The sequence below is a fragment of the Lissotriton helveticus genome, chromosome 11 (assembly GCF_964261635.1).
Source record: "Lissotriton helveticus chromosome 11, aLisHel1.1, whole genome shotgun sequence".
Taxonomy (NCBI): domain Eukaryota; kingdom Metazoa; phylum Chordata; class Amphibia; order Caudata; family Salamandridae; genus Lissotriton; species Lissotriton helveticus.
In genome coordinates, this window is record NC_136072.1 from 1,207,805,397 (window position 1) to 1,207,821,282 (window position 15,886).

A 15,886-nucleotide genomic window follows, 5' to 3' on the forward strand; every position below is an offset into this window, starting at 1 on the left:
AGAGGAGCACCCCGGACCCTCCTGGTCCACTCCAGACGCCATTTTGAGTCCACCGCGTGGGCTTGAATTAGCCAAGGCTTTGTTGCCCAATCCTGGGCTCTTCGACGCCGACAGCTTCATCCATCGTGGGACAGCTCGCCTCTCCATCCTGGTCGCCGACAACGCCTCCTGGTCCGTGAGATCTGCAGAGCACAGCGTCGCCCACTCACCTAGTCGAGGTGACTACCATCCGGTGCCCTCCTGGTGCCACCTGACTACTGGCTAGTAGTCACGAACTTGGTCCCCTCTGCTTTCAGGTGTCATCCATCTTCCAGATCCAGGCTTGGATCACTTCGAACTCTCTTCACTGGTCGCCTGCCAGCATCTTCTTCCAGGCTCCTGGTTCGTCAACGAGGATTCCCGACGTCTTTTGAGACATATGCAGCTGCAGCCCCGGGGCTAGGTAACTTCGGCATTTCGGTGCCCCAGCATAGCCTCACTATCCAAGGGTCAGGATCCACTTTCGTTTTCTCCCTACCAGGTCGGGTTCGCCCGTGAACACTAACTTTAACTTTACTAGCTATCATAGACTTTGTCCCGCATCCCGCGTGAGAGTGCACACTCTGCACCCGAGTCCCCTAGGCCTCCTAGAAGTAATCTAACGATTCTATAGTCAAGTCCTAGCGATTCCAAAGCCTATTAGTACTGTACTTACCTGCTAGTAATTTCGCATTCCACTTTTAGAGTATATGGTTTTTCGTGCCCCTCGGGCATTTGTATATACTGTGCTAACTTAAGTATTTTCGTAAGAGTTTTGTTGTGTGCCTAACACCCTGTCCTCATAAAGAGTACAGGGCTGTTGTGATTCTAATAAATACACTGTTTATTTTCATAACACTTGTGTGGTGTCCTTTCACTGGGTGTTCAAGGGGTAATGTGATGGTAAAACAGCTGGCTTAACACGCCCTCTAGAGTCTTAGCCTTAGACTGCTCGTATCCATGCTACTGATAGCTGGTCTATAAGGTTGACTTGCAACCAATCATCAATAAGGGTTGTTTGGACTGATATATAGTGATCACTAGAATAGTGAGCACTGCACATCAGGCCAACTTCTCACACATTGTAACAGAGTGAGACCGCAGCAGAGCCCCGAAAGCAATCCCAAACTTTGCCTTACTTTATTGATTTCCAGACAAGGAAACTGGAACAGTGCCCTGCTGTCTAGAGAGCACCCATACGCCTGGGAGGGGGCTTATTGTGGCCCGATTACACTCAAACCCTTGATAGTTGCACTATCTGTGATACCAAAATACTGATGGCAACTCTCATTTGTGCAATAAAACGTGCACTCCTGCATGTTCCCCAAGTGGATTTCAGTAGAGTTTACAGGATGAAAAATGGCAGATAAATCATTTGATCAGTGGCGTTGCTTAAGGAGGCAGTTGAGACCCATGCCCAGCTCTGTCAAGACTCTAACGGGGTTACAACACCAAACACATTGAATATATCAAGAGGCAACACTGACAAAACAAGCAATGGTAAATTCATTAGGTTTCGCCTGGGGGAGGATTAATAAGAAGTATAGAGGTGGTGGAGCAGAGTAATGAGTGCAGAGAGAATGGTGTGAGTCCTCTCTGTGCAAGATTGAAGGTTGATACATGTCTGAGTGTAGAGAATGGGTGTTGGACTTGGCCCTTCTGGCAGGATCACCCCTGAAGTTTTTGTTTGTGTCCTGGGGATGGTGATTCCCACTCTGAGTGTGTATGGTGAGATAGGCCTGCCTCCCGTAGGAATGCATGGGGAATGTATGTGTCCCTGGTAGTTCCTGATGCATGGGGTGTGCGGGGTCGAATCTGGTATGTGCGGACTCGTGTGATTGAATGCTGCAAGATGATGTATGCGGCTTGTATGTGTCTAGTGAGGAAGTACCACTTCTAGACATAGGTTTCTGAGTGCAGTAAATATGCTGGCGCGTGATTGGCTGAAGCCTGCTGGGAGCCTGGCTCCAAGAGTCTGTGTGGGTCTGCCCCGATGGTGAATGGAGAGATTAACATGCTGATGTGAGGGAAGGGCTGGGCTTTTCCCACACAATGCTGGCTCCACCCCCTGGGGTGCGTCTGATGACCCTAGCCTGCCTGCTGAATGGAAAGGGTGGCTGGGGAAAACAAGGTACTCCCAAAACCAGCTGCGACTGGTTTCTCCCCCACCCAGAACCTTTAGACAAAGTAAATTCATGTATAAAAATAGGCTGTGACCTCTTCTAAGAGGTTCTTGTTCCCAACTTGAATCTACCAGGTGCGTGCTGCTGCTTGGGCCCAGGGGAAGGCTTGCCTCCCTGGGTCCTGCCCAGCCCCTAGACACCTGATGGACCTTCCTTTCTAGGAGCTGCTGTGCTCCCCCTGAGGTCAGGTACTCCTGGAGGACTTTGCTGTTCTCTGCGGGCCTAGCGCTTTTCTTTGCCCCCCCCCCACCCACTGTTTGGGAGCGCTGTTCCCTCCTACCTAGCGCTTGGGAGCGCTGGATCTTGCCTTCTAGCACTTGGGAGCGCCTCATTGTGGCTGCAGCGCTGAGAGCGCTTTGCTTTCCAAGCCGGTGCCCACCCGGCATTTGCCCAGTCATACGAAGGTCTCCTGGACCCCCAGCGAGGGCCTACCTCGCTTTGTCTGATTCCCCTTATTCTCGAGGGAGCCTACCCCTCATCATCTCCCCGAATACACCACCGCCAGCCCGAGTTTCCCCGACCCCCGAGAAGCCTGTCCGCAGCGTCACGAGCCGCGCTTGGTCCCCACGCCAGCGCCGTGCTCAGATTGGCTGGGACGAGCGAGGGATCAGGAAGCAGCTTGGTGTGCTGGCCCGAGGCTCCCGAGCAAAGGGAGAGCCCCGGGGAGGAGAGAAGAGCCGGCCGCAGCAACGGAGGATCCCGAGGAGCGGGAGCTCTCCTCCGGCGGCCGCTGCCAAGACCCGGTGAGTGAAGAGAGGGAGAGGAGGGGTGTCGGGGCACATTGCCGGTGCCCGCCCCTCCCCTCCAGTGCGAGCGCCTGAGTGCTCGGAGGCCTGTGGGGCCTCCCCTGATGCCGGGTCCCCTGAGAGGGACTCCGCCTACCGCCAGTGTTCACGAGCCTGAGAGGCTCCAAGGCGGCCCAGTTTCTCGAGCCCCGAGAGGCTCCACCATTGGCACTTGTTCTCCCGAGCCTGCGAGGCTCCACCCTGGCACTTTTGTTCTCGAGCCAGAGGGCTCCCTCATTTCTACGTTTATTCCTCAGAGCCTGCGAGGCTCCACGATGGCCCTATCATCTACAGCTGCCCAGCACTTCGTGGGCAGCTTCCATGTGTAGGTTCGTTCCTGGCTACCTGCAGCCTGTCCTGACATTGGGGGTCCTAGCCCCAGAAAGGCCAGTTGGCCTGTTGAAAGTTATGAGCTAATGATAGTGTGATTCCTGAGAGTTATTCCGTGTTGCACCTCTGAAGGTGCTTCTGATGCGTTATGTGCTTTATCCTTTTTCCCCTCTTGAATATCCTATGGGAAGAGGTGTGGCGCCGCGGCCAGGGCGACTGACGCTGGAATCTGGGGACCACGGTTCGATCCCCGGCTCCGGCGGCAGGTTAGCCCAGCACCATGTGACTCTGGGCAATAGCTCGCTTAATCTTCCCGACGGCCCCCCAGCGCCTAGAGACCATTACGGGTGATTGTGCGCTTTACAAATGTGGACTTTACTTTACTTTATGCCCAGTATGTTGCTTCTGGTTATAGGGAGTTCTAATGCTAGTTCTATGAAGCTCCTGGTTATGTGTTCTAATGCCAGTTCCATCAAGTGTATGTTCCTGGCAGTGGTCCCGTGGCCCTGTCCTGTACATAGACCGCTGTAAATTCTGCCCGTGCCCCTGGCACATTGTAAAGTGTGTTCCTATCTAATGTGTTTTCAATACAAAGGCTATTTTCATATATACCTTGTGTAGAGTTCTTCTTGTGGGGGGGCCCTGGAGGTTGTTGCTGGGGGTGCTTGCGCAAATGCTTTACACATCGCCTCCGAGATAGGCCTGACTGCTCGTGCCAAGCTACCAAGGGGGTGAGCAGGGGTTGTCTTGGTGGGTGACTTCCTTTCCCTAGCTAGGAATGGTGGTTCCTGCCTGGCTTTGGCGCAAGCCTTAGCCAACCAGGGATCCCATTTCTAACAATGGTGAGTCCTTTCTGTGCAAGAATGAAGGTTAAGTGTCTAGTGCAGAGAGAATGGTGAGTCCTCTGTGCAAGAATAAAGGTTGAGTGCAGAGAGAATGGTGCGAGTCCTCTGTGCAAGAATGAAGGTTGATAAGTGTCGAGCGCAGATAAGTGAGTGCAGAGAATGGTGCGAGTCCTCTGTGCAAGAATGAAGGTTGATAAGTGTCGAGCGCAGAGAGAATGGCGAGTCCTCTGTGCAAGAATGAAGGTTGATAAGTGAGTGCAGAGAATGGTGAGAGTCCTCTGTGCAAGAATGAAGGTTAAGTGTCGAGCGCAGAGAGAATGGTGAGTCCTCTCTGTGCAAGAATGAAGGTTGATAAGTGTCGAGCGCAGAGAGAATGATGAGTCCTCTCTGTGCAATAATGAAGGTTGATAAGTGAGTGCAGAGAATGGTGAGAGTCCTCTGTGCAAGAATGAAGGTTGATAAGTGAGTGCAGAGAATGGTGTGAGTCCTCTGTGCAAGAATGAAGGTTGATAAGTGTTGGACAGGCCACATGAAGGGCTCGCTCCCTCCCCGCAGGACAGGGCCCGGGCCACCGTCAGCACCATTGCCCGGCCCAGCCGCCATCTTGGACACGGCACCACGCGGCCGCGCGGCCTCAGCCCGACCCCAACCCTGGGCTTGGCCAGGCCCCGACATCCCGGCACCACCCTCCACCCAGGAGGTGAACGGACCACTTGGCGGGTCAATGGGAGTAAGAAGTGTCGATGGCTCACCCCCGCCAGGTGCCGAGCACCCCCAGCCTCCTCGGGCGCTGGCTCCACCCCCCTGCTGGGTGTCTGGACTCCCTCAGCCCGGACCTCCCGACCTCCAAGAGCGAGGGTCCGGACATCAAAGGGCGCCAGACCTATAACTGAGGCCGCCCCAGGACAGGAAGGCAGTTGTATCCTGGAGTCGAGAGACACCGCGATGAACTCATCCTTGACGGACTGCTGGCGCTGCCACAGCCCTGCCTTGTGAACTATTGTCCTGCCTGCTGGCGCTGCCGCGGCCCTCTGCAACCTTCATCCTCGTGGGACCTGCTGGCGCTGCCGCGGCCCTCTGCAACCTTCATCCTCGTGGGACCTGCTGGCGCTGCCGCGGCCCTCTGCAACCTTCATCCTCGTGGGACCTGCTGGCGCTGCCGCGGCCCTCTGCAACCTTCATCCTCGTGGGGACCTGCTGGCGCTGCCGGGCCCGTAGTAGCCTTCATCCTCGTGGGACCTGCTGGCGCTGCCGCGGCCCGTTGCAACCTGCATTCTCGTGGGACCTGCTGGCGCTGCCGCGGCCCGTTGTAACCTTCATCCTCGTTGGGACCTGCTGGCGCTGCCGCGGCCCGTTGCCACCTACGACCTCTTCGGGACCTGCCGGCGCTGCCGCGGTCTGACCCATCCGAACACCGAGCTCGAGGATTGTGAGCTATCACCGTTACACCTCCGTACCCGTGGGTACCAAGACTGTCCCGCTACCCCCTTCCCTTACTAGAGACTAGAATTGAGAGGATCATCGTGTCCTAATCGCCTTGTATCATACCACTCTACTACCAGAAGTGCCTATAAAAGGTGTTACCCTGATCTTTGTGTGGTGTCCATCTGTGGGGGGGAAGTTACCTGTCTGTGCGATCACTGTGCTCGGCCGACCCTCCAGGTGCCCGTCTAACATTGGTGGCTAGCGGCGCGATCCGAACCAACGCGTACCGTACAGACAGTAACTCACCCTACGACTAAAACTACAATGACGACCAAAGAGAGCGGATCGGCGGAGAAGTTCCAGATGGAAAAGCTGGAGGAATACAACCACCGAGAGCTCAAACAATTTTGCATGGACTTAGGCATTGCTACCACCGGGCTAAGCACAAAAGAAGACTTCAAAAACGCCTTAGAGGCCTGGACAGAGACAAATACCGCAACCCCCCGGGACCCCGCAGCCCCGGAAGTCAACACCACCCGGACGGAGGAACGGAGAACAGGCCCTTCCCGTGAAGAGATCCAAGAGCGGGAAAAAAATAGATTACACGAGTTAGACTTGGCACGACTCAGATTAGACGGAGAATTGAAACTGGCGGAACAAAAAATAAACTTAGAACACTTACGGCTCAGAGAAGAGCGAGAGGAAAAACAGAGACAGAGAGACCTCGAAGAAAAAAGACTGGCATACGAGCACGAGTGCAAACTAGCGGAGATTGAAATACGCAAACTGAACAAAAACCTAGGGGTGCCCGAGCAACCGCACCCCCCGGGTCCTACCGAGCAGAAGGTCCACATCCCCAAGGATGTGGTCCGAGAATATCACCGGAACGACGACATACAGCAGTGGTTCAAGGCCTATGAGATTGCCATGACCGCCCACCGGGTCGCTCGAAGTGACTGGGGAGCCGGTCTATGGGGGAGATTCGTCAATGAGGGCCGTGATGCCCTGCTGCAGCTTCCGGACCATCAAATGACGTCCTATGACCACATGAAGGCCGCCCTCCTCAGTCGATATGGGCTTACGCCCGAAATGTACCGCCAGAGGTTCCGCAACTGCACCCGGATCCCAGGTACGACGTGGTTGGAATACGTGAACTATTTCAGCCGAGCCTTCGAGGGGTGGATCAAGGGTAACAACGTAACCAATTACGAACAACTCTTCAATCTCATTGTGTGGGAGCACCTCTCCAACAACTGCTTCGTCGAGCTCAGGCAGCACCTCCTCGACAGTAAATTGACTGAACCCCGGCAGCTCGCCACCGAGGCTGACCGGTGGGAGAGCACCCGAGTGGCCCGGAGTGGGCCGAATGAGCAGAACAGAACCAACCAAGGTCATCATCGTCCCCGAGGAGGAGGAGGAGGCCCGGGCCGGGGCAGAGACGCCGTCCCGGCCGCACCCACTAACGCCACCCCGGCCCCAGCAGGCCGGGGAAACCCCCCGATGCGCCCAGGGTTCCGAGCTAACGTGACGTGTCATCGATGCCAGCGAGTCGGCCACTATGCCAGTGACCCGACCTGCCCGAAGAACCAGGTCCCCGGGCCCCGCCAGATGGCGGCCGCCGCCCTGGGAGAAGAACAAGTCTCCGAAGACACGGAGACCTATGAGTCGGAGCAGTTCGAGTGGGAACCCGCCGCCATGACCCTGGCATGCCTAGGAGGAAGAGACATGGTCCCGCGGACTCCCCTGCCCGCCAACACTCGGAAGTACAGCCAATGGGTGAGCATCAATGGGCGCAAGGCCGAGGCCCTGCGTGACACCGGGGCCAGTGTGACGGCCGTCCGCTGTCACCTGGTGACCCCAGAACAAATCCTACCAAACGTACTTTGCCCCGTCCGATCGGCAGATAACTCGGAGAGCCTGTGTCGGATGGCCTGCGTCCCCTTCGAATGGGGAGGAGTGTCCGGCATGCTGAAAGTAACTGTCCGTGACGATGCCCCCGTAGACTGCCTCCTGGGGAACGATCTCGAGAGCTCCCCGTGGGCCGCTGTGGAAAGGAGAGAGCATCTGGGGATGTTGGGTCTCCCGGACTGGGCGTGCGTAACCACCCGGTCCATGGCCACCCGCACCATCCCTAGACCAGAAGAACCAGAATGGGCAGCACCTCCGCCCTCGATCACTCCAGAAGAAGACTTCCTCCAGACCGACCACCCGGACCCCACCCCAGAGGGGTCCCCACAGCCCCCCGAGCTTCCCGACCTGGCTCAGTGGCGTCAAGAAGGGGGGCCCACCCAGGAACAATTCCGGCAGGAGCAAAAAACCTGCCCCTCCCTCGAGGGATTACGACAGCAAGCGCTCGCCCAGAGCCAAGGAGACACCACCGGGGCCCACTGGGTTTATTGGGACAATGATCTCTTGTACAGCGAACAGAAAATCGCAGAACTAGGGGCCGGGCGAGTGCTGGTGGTGCCCCTCCACTTCAGAGACTTCCTGTTGAACCTAGCCCATGATGTCCCCCTGGCCGGGCACCTGGGCCAAGACAAGACCTACCACCGCCTGGTGACTCACTTTTTTTGGCCCAAAATGAGAAATGACGTCTCCAACCATTGCCGGTCCTGCCCGACCTGCCAGGCCAGCGGGAAGAGCGGCCGCAAACTCAAGGCACCCCTACAACCATTCCCCGTGGTGACCACCCCGTTCGAAAGGGTGGGAATAGACATTGTGGGGCCCTTGGACCCCCGAACAGCACAGGGGCATCGCTTCATCCTGGTCCTGGTGGACCACGCTACCCGATATCCTGAGGCGGTCCCCCTTCGTACGATAACAGCCCCAGTAGTGGGTCGAGCCTTGATGGGGATCTTCTCTCGAGTGGGCTTCCCCCGGGAAGTCATCAGCGACAGGGGTACGAACTTTATTTCAAAATATATGAAATCCCTCTGGCAGCAGTGCGGAGTCACTTACCGCTTCACCACCCCCTATCACCCCCAGGGGAACGGACTAGTCGAGCGGTTCAACCGCACCCTCAAGGGGATGATCATGGGGCTGGAAGAACCCCTACGCCGCCAGTGGGACGTGCTACTACCGTGCCTCCTCTTCGCCTACCGAGAAGTCCCCCAGAAGTCCCTCGGCTTCAGCCCCTTCGAACTCCTGTACGGACACCCCGTTCGCGGGCCTCTCAGCCTAGTGAAGGAGGAATGGGAGATGGCCCCCCTAAAGACCCCTCCGGACGTCTACAAATACCTCCTGACCCTCCGCAATCAGACCCGGAAATTCAGGGAGATCGCTAAAGCTAATCTGGAGGCCAGTCAAGAGGACATGAAGAAGTGGTACGACCAACATGCCTCCTCCATCGAGTTTGAACCGGGTCAGCAGGTATGGGTGATGTCCCCCATCGAACCGTGTGCCTTGCAAGACAAATGGACGGGGCCCTTCAAGGTGATCGAGCGCAGGAGTCCCGTCACCTATCTCATCGACCTGGAGTCCCCCCGGAACCCCCTCCGGGTCCTCCACGCCAACAGGCTCAAACCCCACTTCAGGCGCTCAGAACTCAGCCTGCTGATGGCTACCGACAGTGGTACGGAAGGAGACTCCAAGCCCCTCCCTGACCTACTGAGGACTCGGGAAAGGGATGGCTCGGTGGACGGGGTCCGACTCTCCGAGGCCCTGACCCCAGAGCAGCGTCAAGATTGCCGGGCCCTCCTGCTGCCGTTCGCAAACCTGTTCTCCCTCGCACCCGGAGTCACCTCCTGGTGCCTGCACGACGTGGACACGGGGGACAGTCCTCCTGTCCGACACCGGGCGTACCGAGTACCGGATCGGGTACGTACATGCATCCAAGAAGTCTCCAAGATGCTCGCCCTCGGGGTCATCGAGCCTTCGGACAGTCCCTGGGCCAGCCCGGTCGTCCTGGTCCCCAAGGCCGCGGCACCGGGCACCACACCTGAGCTCCGATTCTGCATCGACTATCGGGGGCTGAACGCGGTCACCCGAACCGACGCTCACCCTATCCCCCGCGCAGATGAACTAGTCGACCGCATGGGGGCAGCCTGCTACCTAAGCATCTTTGACCTGACAGCGGGCTACTGGCAGATCGGCCTCACCCCCAGGGCCCAAGAACGTTCCGCTTTCTCCACCCCGGACGGACACTACCACTTCAGAGTGATGCCCTTCGGCATGAAGAACGCTCCAGATACCTTTCAAAGACTGGTGAACCAGGTATTGGCGGGCCTCGAAGAATTCAGCGCCGCCTACCTGGACGACATCGCAGTATACAGCCGCCACTGGGCAGACCACCTCCACCACCTCCGAGCGGTCCTGCAGGCCCTCCAACAGGCCGGCCTCACCATAAAGGCCAGCAAGTGCCAAATCGGCCAGGGGTCCGTGACCTACCTCGGACACCAAGTGGGGAGCGGTCTGGTGGCCCCCCTCCAACTCAAGGTAGCTGCCATCCGGTCCTGGCAACCCCCCGAGACACAAACAGAGGTCCGAGCCTTCCTGGGGCTCACCGGATACTACCGGCGGTTTGTGAAGGACTATGGCAGCATTGTGGGGCCCCTAACGGAACTCACGTCCAAGAACAGCCCAAAGAGAGTCAACTGGACGCCCGACTGTCAAGCAGCCTTCGAGACGCTGAAGGCCGCCATGTGCACCGCCCCTGTGCTCCAGGCCCCCGACTACAGCCGCGAGTTCATCGTGCAGACCGATGCCTCCGACCATGGTATTGGGGCCGTCCTCTCCCAACTGAACCCCGAAGGAGTGGACCAACCAGTGGCCTCCATCAGCAGACGCCTACTGCCCCGAGAACAGCGCTGGAGCACCATTGAGCGAGAGGCCTTCGCAGTGGTATGGGCCCTCAAGAAGCTCCGGCCGTACCTCTTCGGAACCCATTTCCGGGTACAGACAGATCATCGGCCCCTGCAATGGCTCATGCAGATGCGGGGGGAGAACCCCAAACTGTTGCGATGGTCCATCTCCCTGCAGGGGATGGACTTCACTGTGGAGCATCGCCCTGGCCCAGACCACGCCAACGCGGATGGCCTGTCCCGCTTTTTCCGCCTCGACGAGGAAAGTCCCCAAGAAGATGGGTGACTCTCCCCGCCTTCAGCTGGGGGGGACGCATGTTGGACAGGCCACATGAAGGGCTTGCTCCCTCCCCGCAGGACAGGGCCCGGGCCACCGTCAGCACCATTGCCCGGCCCAGCCGCCATCTTGGACACGGCACCACGCGGCCGCGCGGCCTCAGCCCGACCCCAACCCTGGGCTTGGCCAGGCCCCGACATCCCGGCACCACCCTCCACCCAGGAGGTGAACGGACCACTTGGCGGGTCAATGGGAGTAAGAAGTGTCGATGGCTCACCCCCGCCAGGTGCCGAGCACCCCCAGCCTCCTCGGGCGCTGGCTCCACCCCCCTGCTGGGTGTCTGGACTCCCTCAGCCCGGACCTCCCGACCTCCAAGAGCGAGGGTCCGGACATCAAAGGGTGCCAGACCTATAACTGAGGCCGCCCCAGGACAGGAAGGCAGTTGTATCCTGGAGTCGAGAGACACCGCGACAAACTCATCCTTGACGGACTGCTGGCGCTGCCACAGCCCTGCCTTGTGAACTATTGTCCTGCCTGCTGGCGCTGCCGCGGCCCTCTGCAACCTTCATCCTCGTGGGACCTGCTGGCGCTGCCGCGGCCCTCTGCAACCTTCATCCTCGTGGGACCTGCTGGCGCTGCCGCGGCCCTCTGCAACCTTCATCCTCGTGGGACCTGCTGGCGCTGCCGCGGCCCTCTGCAACCTTCATCCTCATGGGGACCTGCTGGCGCTGCCGCGGCCCGTAGTAACCTTCATCCTCGTGGGACCTGCTGGCGCTGCCGCGGCCCGTTGCAACCTGCATTCTCGTGGGACCTGCTGGCGCTGCCGCGGCCCGTTGTAACCTTCATCCTCGTTGGGACCTGCTGGCGCTGCCGCGGCCCGTTGCCACCTACGACCTCTTCGGGACCTGCCGGCGCTGCCGCGGTCTGACCCATCCGAACACCGAGCTCGAGGATTGTGAGCTATCACCGTTACACCTCCGTACCCGTGGGTACCAAGACTGTCCCGCTACCCCCTTCCCTTACTAGAGACTAGAATTGAGAGGATCATCGTGTCCTAATCGCCTTGTATCGTACCACTCTACTCCCAGAAGTGCCTATAAAAGGTGTTACCCTGATCTTTGTGTGGTGTCCATCTGTGGGGGGGAAGTTACCTGTCTGTGCGATCACTGTGCTCGGCCGACCCTCCAGGTGCCCGTCTAACAATAAGTGTCTGAGTGCAGGGTGAAAGTGCTTCAATGCATGGGGATTTATGTGAGTTTGGTGCAGAATGAAATCTGTGAGGATGAGATGTTGCTCTGTCGAAGGTAAGATGTGTCCATGTTACTTCCTGGCTGCTTCCAAAGACGGGGTAGGGTTATACCTGAGTTTGCAGACCGAAGAAATGAAGCAGATGGACCTTTACCCCTTCGAAGATTAGCGTCTCGACCATAGCTGCGATCATGCAGAAACTATTTCATAGATTGAAATATGGAGTGGAAGTGTGTTGCGGTGTTCACCGAGGGTAAAAGCCTGTCCTCCAGAGAGAAGGGGCATTATGTGCTGTTTCCATGAGAGAGCCTACCAGGGTCTGCTTAAAAGGGTCCCCCGTGTGAACATATGCAGAGATTGAACCTACATGAAATCTTCCAAGTAGACTACACAAGATACCCAAAGATTTACAAAAAGAGGGGTTGAGATATAGGAACCGCGTCCTTCACTCGTAGTGATTTCAGTGCACAATACGTGACTATCCTGTAGGAATGCAATTACTATTCAAAGTAACTAATGTGCAGTCTAATAACTAATCAGTATTGGATATTGTTGGTAGAACTATTAACCTTTCTCCTTTTTAATGCAGGTGGAATCAACGAAGCCTTTACACTCAACTGGAGCAACAACACAGGTAAGTTTTCGCTTATTGTTCTAATTATTTAAACCTAAGACTCTTTGAAAACTTGCATTTTCTAAAAGAATCCTCTGAATATGAAACATGATTGATATTTGGGGTCTGAGCAACGGAAGGGAGGTTTGGAACTACGTAGTGTCTTTATATATTTTGAAGTTTGCTCCCAGGGCTGTACTTGCGTCACTGGAACTGTCTTGACTAATCTTTCAACTCTGGAAAGAAGCTGCTGGTGCAAGGACAGCTCGTGAATCTTCTGCCTCAGAACTCCTTTGAAAGGAGCTGAAAGAAGACTTCAGACGGTTTAACAAAACAAATTCACTAAACTACACTTTCTCTGGAGGAAACGCGGACTGAGCACCAAGCACTGCTACAACAGTAACGGTCTGGCGGCGTCCGGGTCTGGCTCTGTCCGGGGCATTGGCAGCGTCCGGAACTGTAAATGTGCAGGGGTCGCAGTGCACAGGGCTGGCAGTGTCCATGGCTGGCGGTGTCCATGGCTGGCGGTGTCCATGGCTGGCGGTGTCCATGGCTGGCGGTGTCCATGGCTGGCAGTGTCCATGGCTGGCGGTGTCCATGGCTGGCGGTGTCCATGGCTGGCGGTTTGCAGAGTTGGCAGAGTACATGGTTGGACATTCGTACAGCTGCAGGTGCACAGGGCTGACGGTGTAGAAGGCTGGCATCGTTCAGGGCTAGCAGCGTGCACAGGGAAAATGAGCAGGGCTGGCACTGTTATGGGCTGATAGTGCACATGGGTGGCAGTGCACACAGGTGGAAATGCCCAGGGCTGGCAGTGTGCAGGGCTGCATGTGCTCTCAGCAGGCTGGGCTTGCGTCTCTATGGCTGTTTCTCTTTAAGGCTACCTGTCAGCACAGGGTCCCCTGCACGGTGCAACCCTCCAAATAATTTGAGCTTCCAGTGCACAGACTGACTAGTGCACAAGTGGAACAGTCTGGAGGACTACAGTGCAGCTAATGCTCAGGGCTGGCTGCACAGTCTTCTTGCACAGGGAGACTTCAGTGCAGCGCTACCTGTACACATAGCTAGCATAGTGCAAAGCTGCCTGTAAGGCTCGGTGCACAGAACTAGCGGTCCATGACACCTGCTGTGCATGGATCTGCCTCTGTAACCATGCTTGAGGGCACACCTGCTTCCTGGGCTACCGTGCACAGAGCTAACACTGAATGCACAAACTCACAAAAGCACAGAAGAGCAGCCGTGCACGGGATTGCGAGTGTGCAAGAATGAGTGTGCACGGCACCCTGCAGGACTGTTCACGTGCACAGGAGCTGTCCTGGCTCAGACAGTAAATCTTTCAGCAATATGGCGGCCTTTGCACAAGGTTGTTAGTGTGCAGTGTTGCCAGGGAACCGTGCTGCCTGCAGTACTGGGCAGTGCTTGAAATGGGAAAATAGAAGTGCAGGCACCTTGTACCAGAGTACCTGCTTGTTTCTAAGAAGTGCTGGTGCACTCCAATTCAAACTAGTACATCTCGCTTGAGAAGTGATAGTGCTCTCCAATTCAAACTAATACATCTCTCTTGAGGTGCCGGTGCTCTCCAATTCAAACTAGTACATCTCTCTTGAGGTGCCGTGCTCTCCAATTCAAACTAGTACATCTCTCTTGGGAAGTGCAGGTGCTCTCCAATTCAAACTAGTACATCTCTCTTGAAGTGCCGGTGCTCTCCAATTCAAACTAGTACATCTCTCTTGAGAAGTGCAGGTGCTCTCCAATTCAAACTAGTACATCTCTCTTGAGAAGTGCCAGCGCTCCAATTCAAACTAGTACATCTCTTTAGAAGAGCAGGTGCTCTCCAATTCAAACTAGTACATCTCTGTTGAAGTGCCGGTGCTCTCCAATTCAAACTAGTACATCTCTCTTGAGAAGTGCAGTGCTCTCCAATTCAAACTAATACATCTCTCTTGAGAAGTGCCGTGCTCTCCAATTCAAACTAGTACATCTCTCTTGAGGTGCCGTGCTCTCCAATTCAAACTAGTACATCTCTCTTGGGAAGTGCCGGTGCTCTCCAATTCAAACTAGTAAATCTCTCTTGGAAGTGACGGTGCTCTCCAATTCAAACTAGTACATCTCTCTTGAAGTGCCGGTGCTCTCCAATTCAAACTAGTACATCTCTCTTGAGAAGTGCCGTGCTCTCCAATTCAAATTTGTACATCTCTTGAAGTGCAGTTGCTCTCCAATTCAAACTAGTACATCTCTCTTGAGAAGTGCAGGTGCTCTCGCTCTCAAAATAAAAAGTGCCGGTTCTCAGTACTGGACAGTACCGGTCCATTTAAAGCTCTGGTTCTGGGTCGGTTACTAGTTTGTGTTCACACCTGGCTAAACTGGAGTGTTTTGCATGTTGGCCCCTTTGGTCCTGTGAGGGGTAAGCACCTTGAAGATGCGCTTAGTAATCATAGCGCCTTGAAGGAGTTTGCTCAATGTTCACCACCCTAGTGCTGGAGCATGAAGTGTCACAGCGATGTGGACTGTCTATGGCCAGAGGAAGCCACTTGCCTCAGTGCGCCCCCTTGCCTCAGTGCGCCCCCTTGCCTCAGTGCGCCCCCTTGCCTCAGTGCGCCCCCTTGCCTCAGTGCGCCCCCTTGCGCCCCTTTGCCTCAGTGTGCCCCATGCCCCCTTGCCTCAGTGTGCCCCATGCCCCCTTGCCTCAGTGCGCCCCTTGCCCCCTTGCCTCAGTGCGCCCCTTGCCTCAGTGCGCCCCTTGCCCCCTTGCCTCAGTGCGCCCCTTGCCCCCTTGCCTCAGTGCGCCCCCTTGCCTCAGTGCGCCCCCTTGCCTCAGTGCGCCCCCTTGCCTCAGTGCGCCCCCTTGCCTCAGTGCGCCCCCTTGCCTCAGTGCGCCCCCTTGCCTCAGTGCGCCCCCTTGCCTCAGTGCGCCCCCTTGCCTCAGTGCGCCCCCTTGCCTCAGTGCGCCCCCTTGCCTCGGTGCGCCCCCTTGCCTCGGTGCGCCCCCTTGCCTCGGTGCGCCCCCTTGCCTCGGTGCGCCCCCTTGCCTCGGTGCACCCCCTTGCCTCGGTGCGCCCCCTTGCCTCGGTGCGCCCCCTTGCCTCAGTGCGCCCCCTTGCCTCAGTGCGCCCCCTTGCCTCAGTGCGCCCCCTTGCCTCAGTGCGCCCCCTTGCCTCAGTGCGCCCCCTTGCCTCAGTGCGCCCCCTTGCCTCAGGGCGCCCCCTTGCCTCAGGGCGCCCCCTTGCCTCAGGGCGCCCCCTTGCCTCAGGGCGCCCCCTTGCCTCAGGGCGCCCCCTTGCCTCAGGGCGCCCCCTTGCCTCAGGGCGCCCCCTTGCCTCTGGGCGCCCCCTTGGCTCTGGGCGCCCCCTTGGCTCTGGGCGC

The 15,886-nt window shown here is 57.1% G+C and overlaps 1 protein-coding gene across 2 annotated transcripts in view; it reads left to right on the forward strand.

The window, feature by feature from the left end:
• Positions 1 to 15,886, forward strand: part of LOC144791642 (uncharacterized) — a 237,662-nt gene that overhangs the window by 189,268 nt on the left and 32,508 nt on the right. The window contains exon 4 of one of the 2 annotated variants that reach the window (XM_078666367.1): positions 12,500 to 12,544. The exons of the other annotated variant lie outside the window; for it this stretch is intronic. Within the exon in view, the coding sequence (XP_078522493.1) occupies positions 12,500 to 12,544 (45 nt within the window). The remainder of the gene's footprint in view (positions 1 to 12,499; positions 12,545 to 15,886) is intronic. 2 annotated transcript variants of the gene reach the window in all.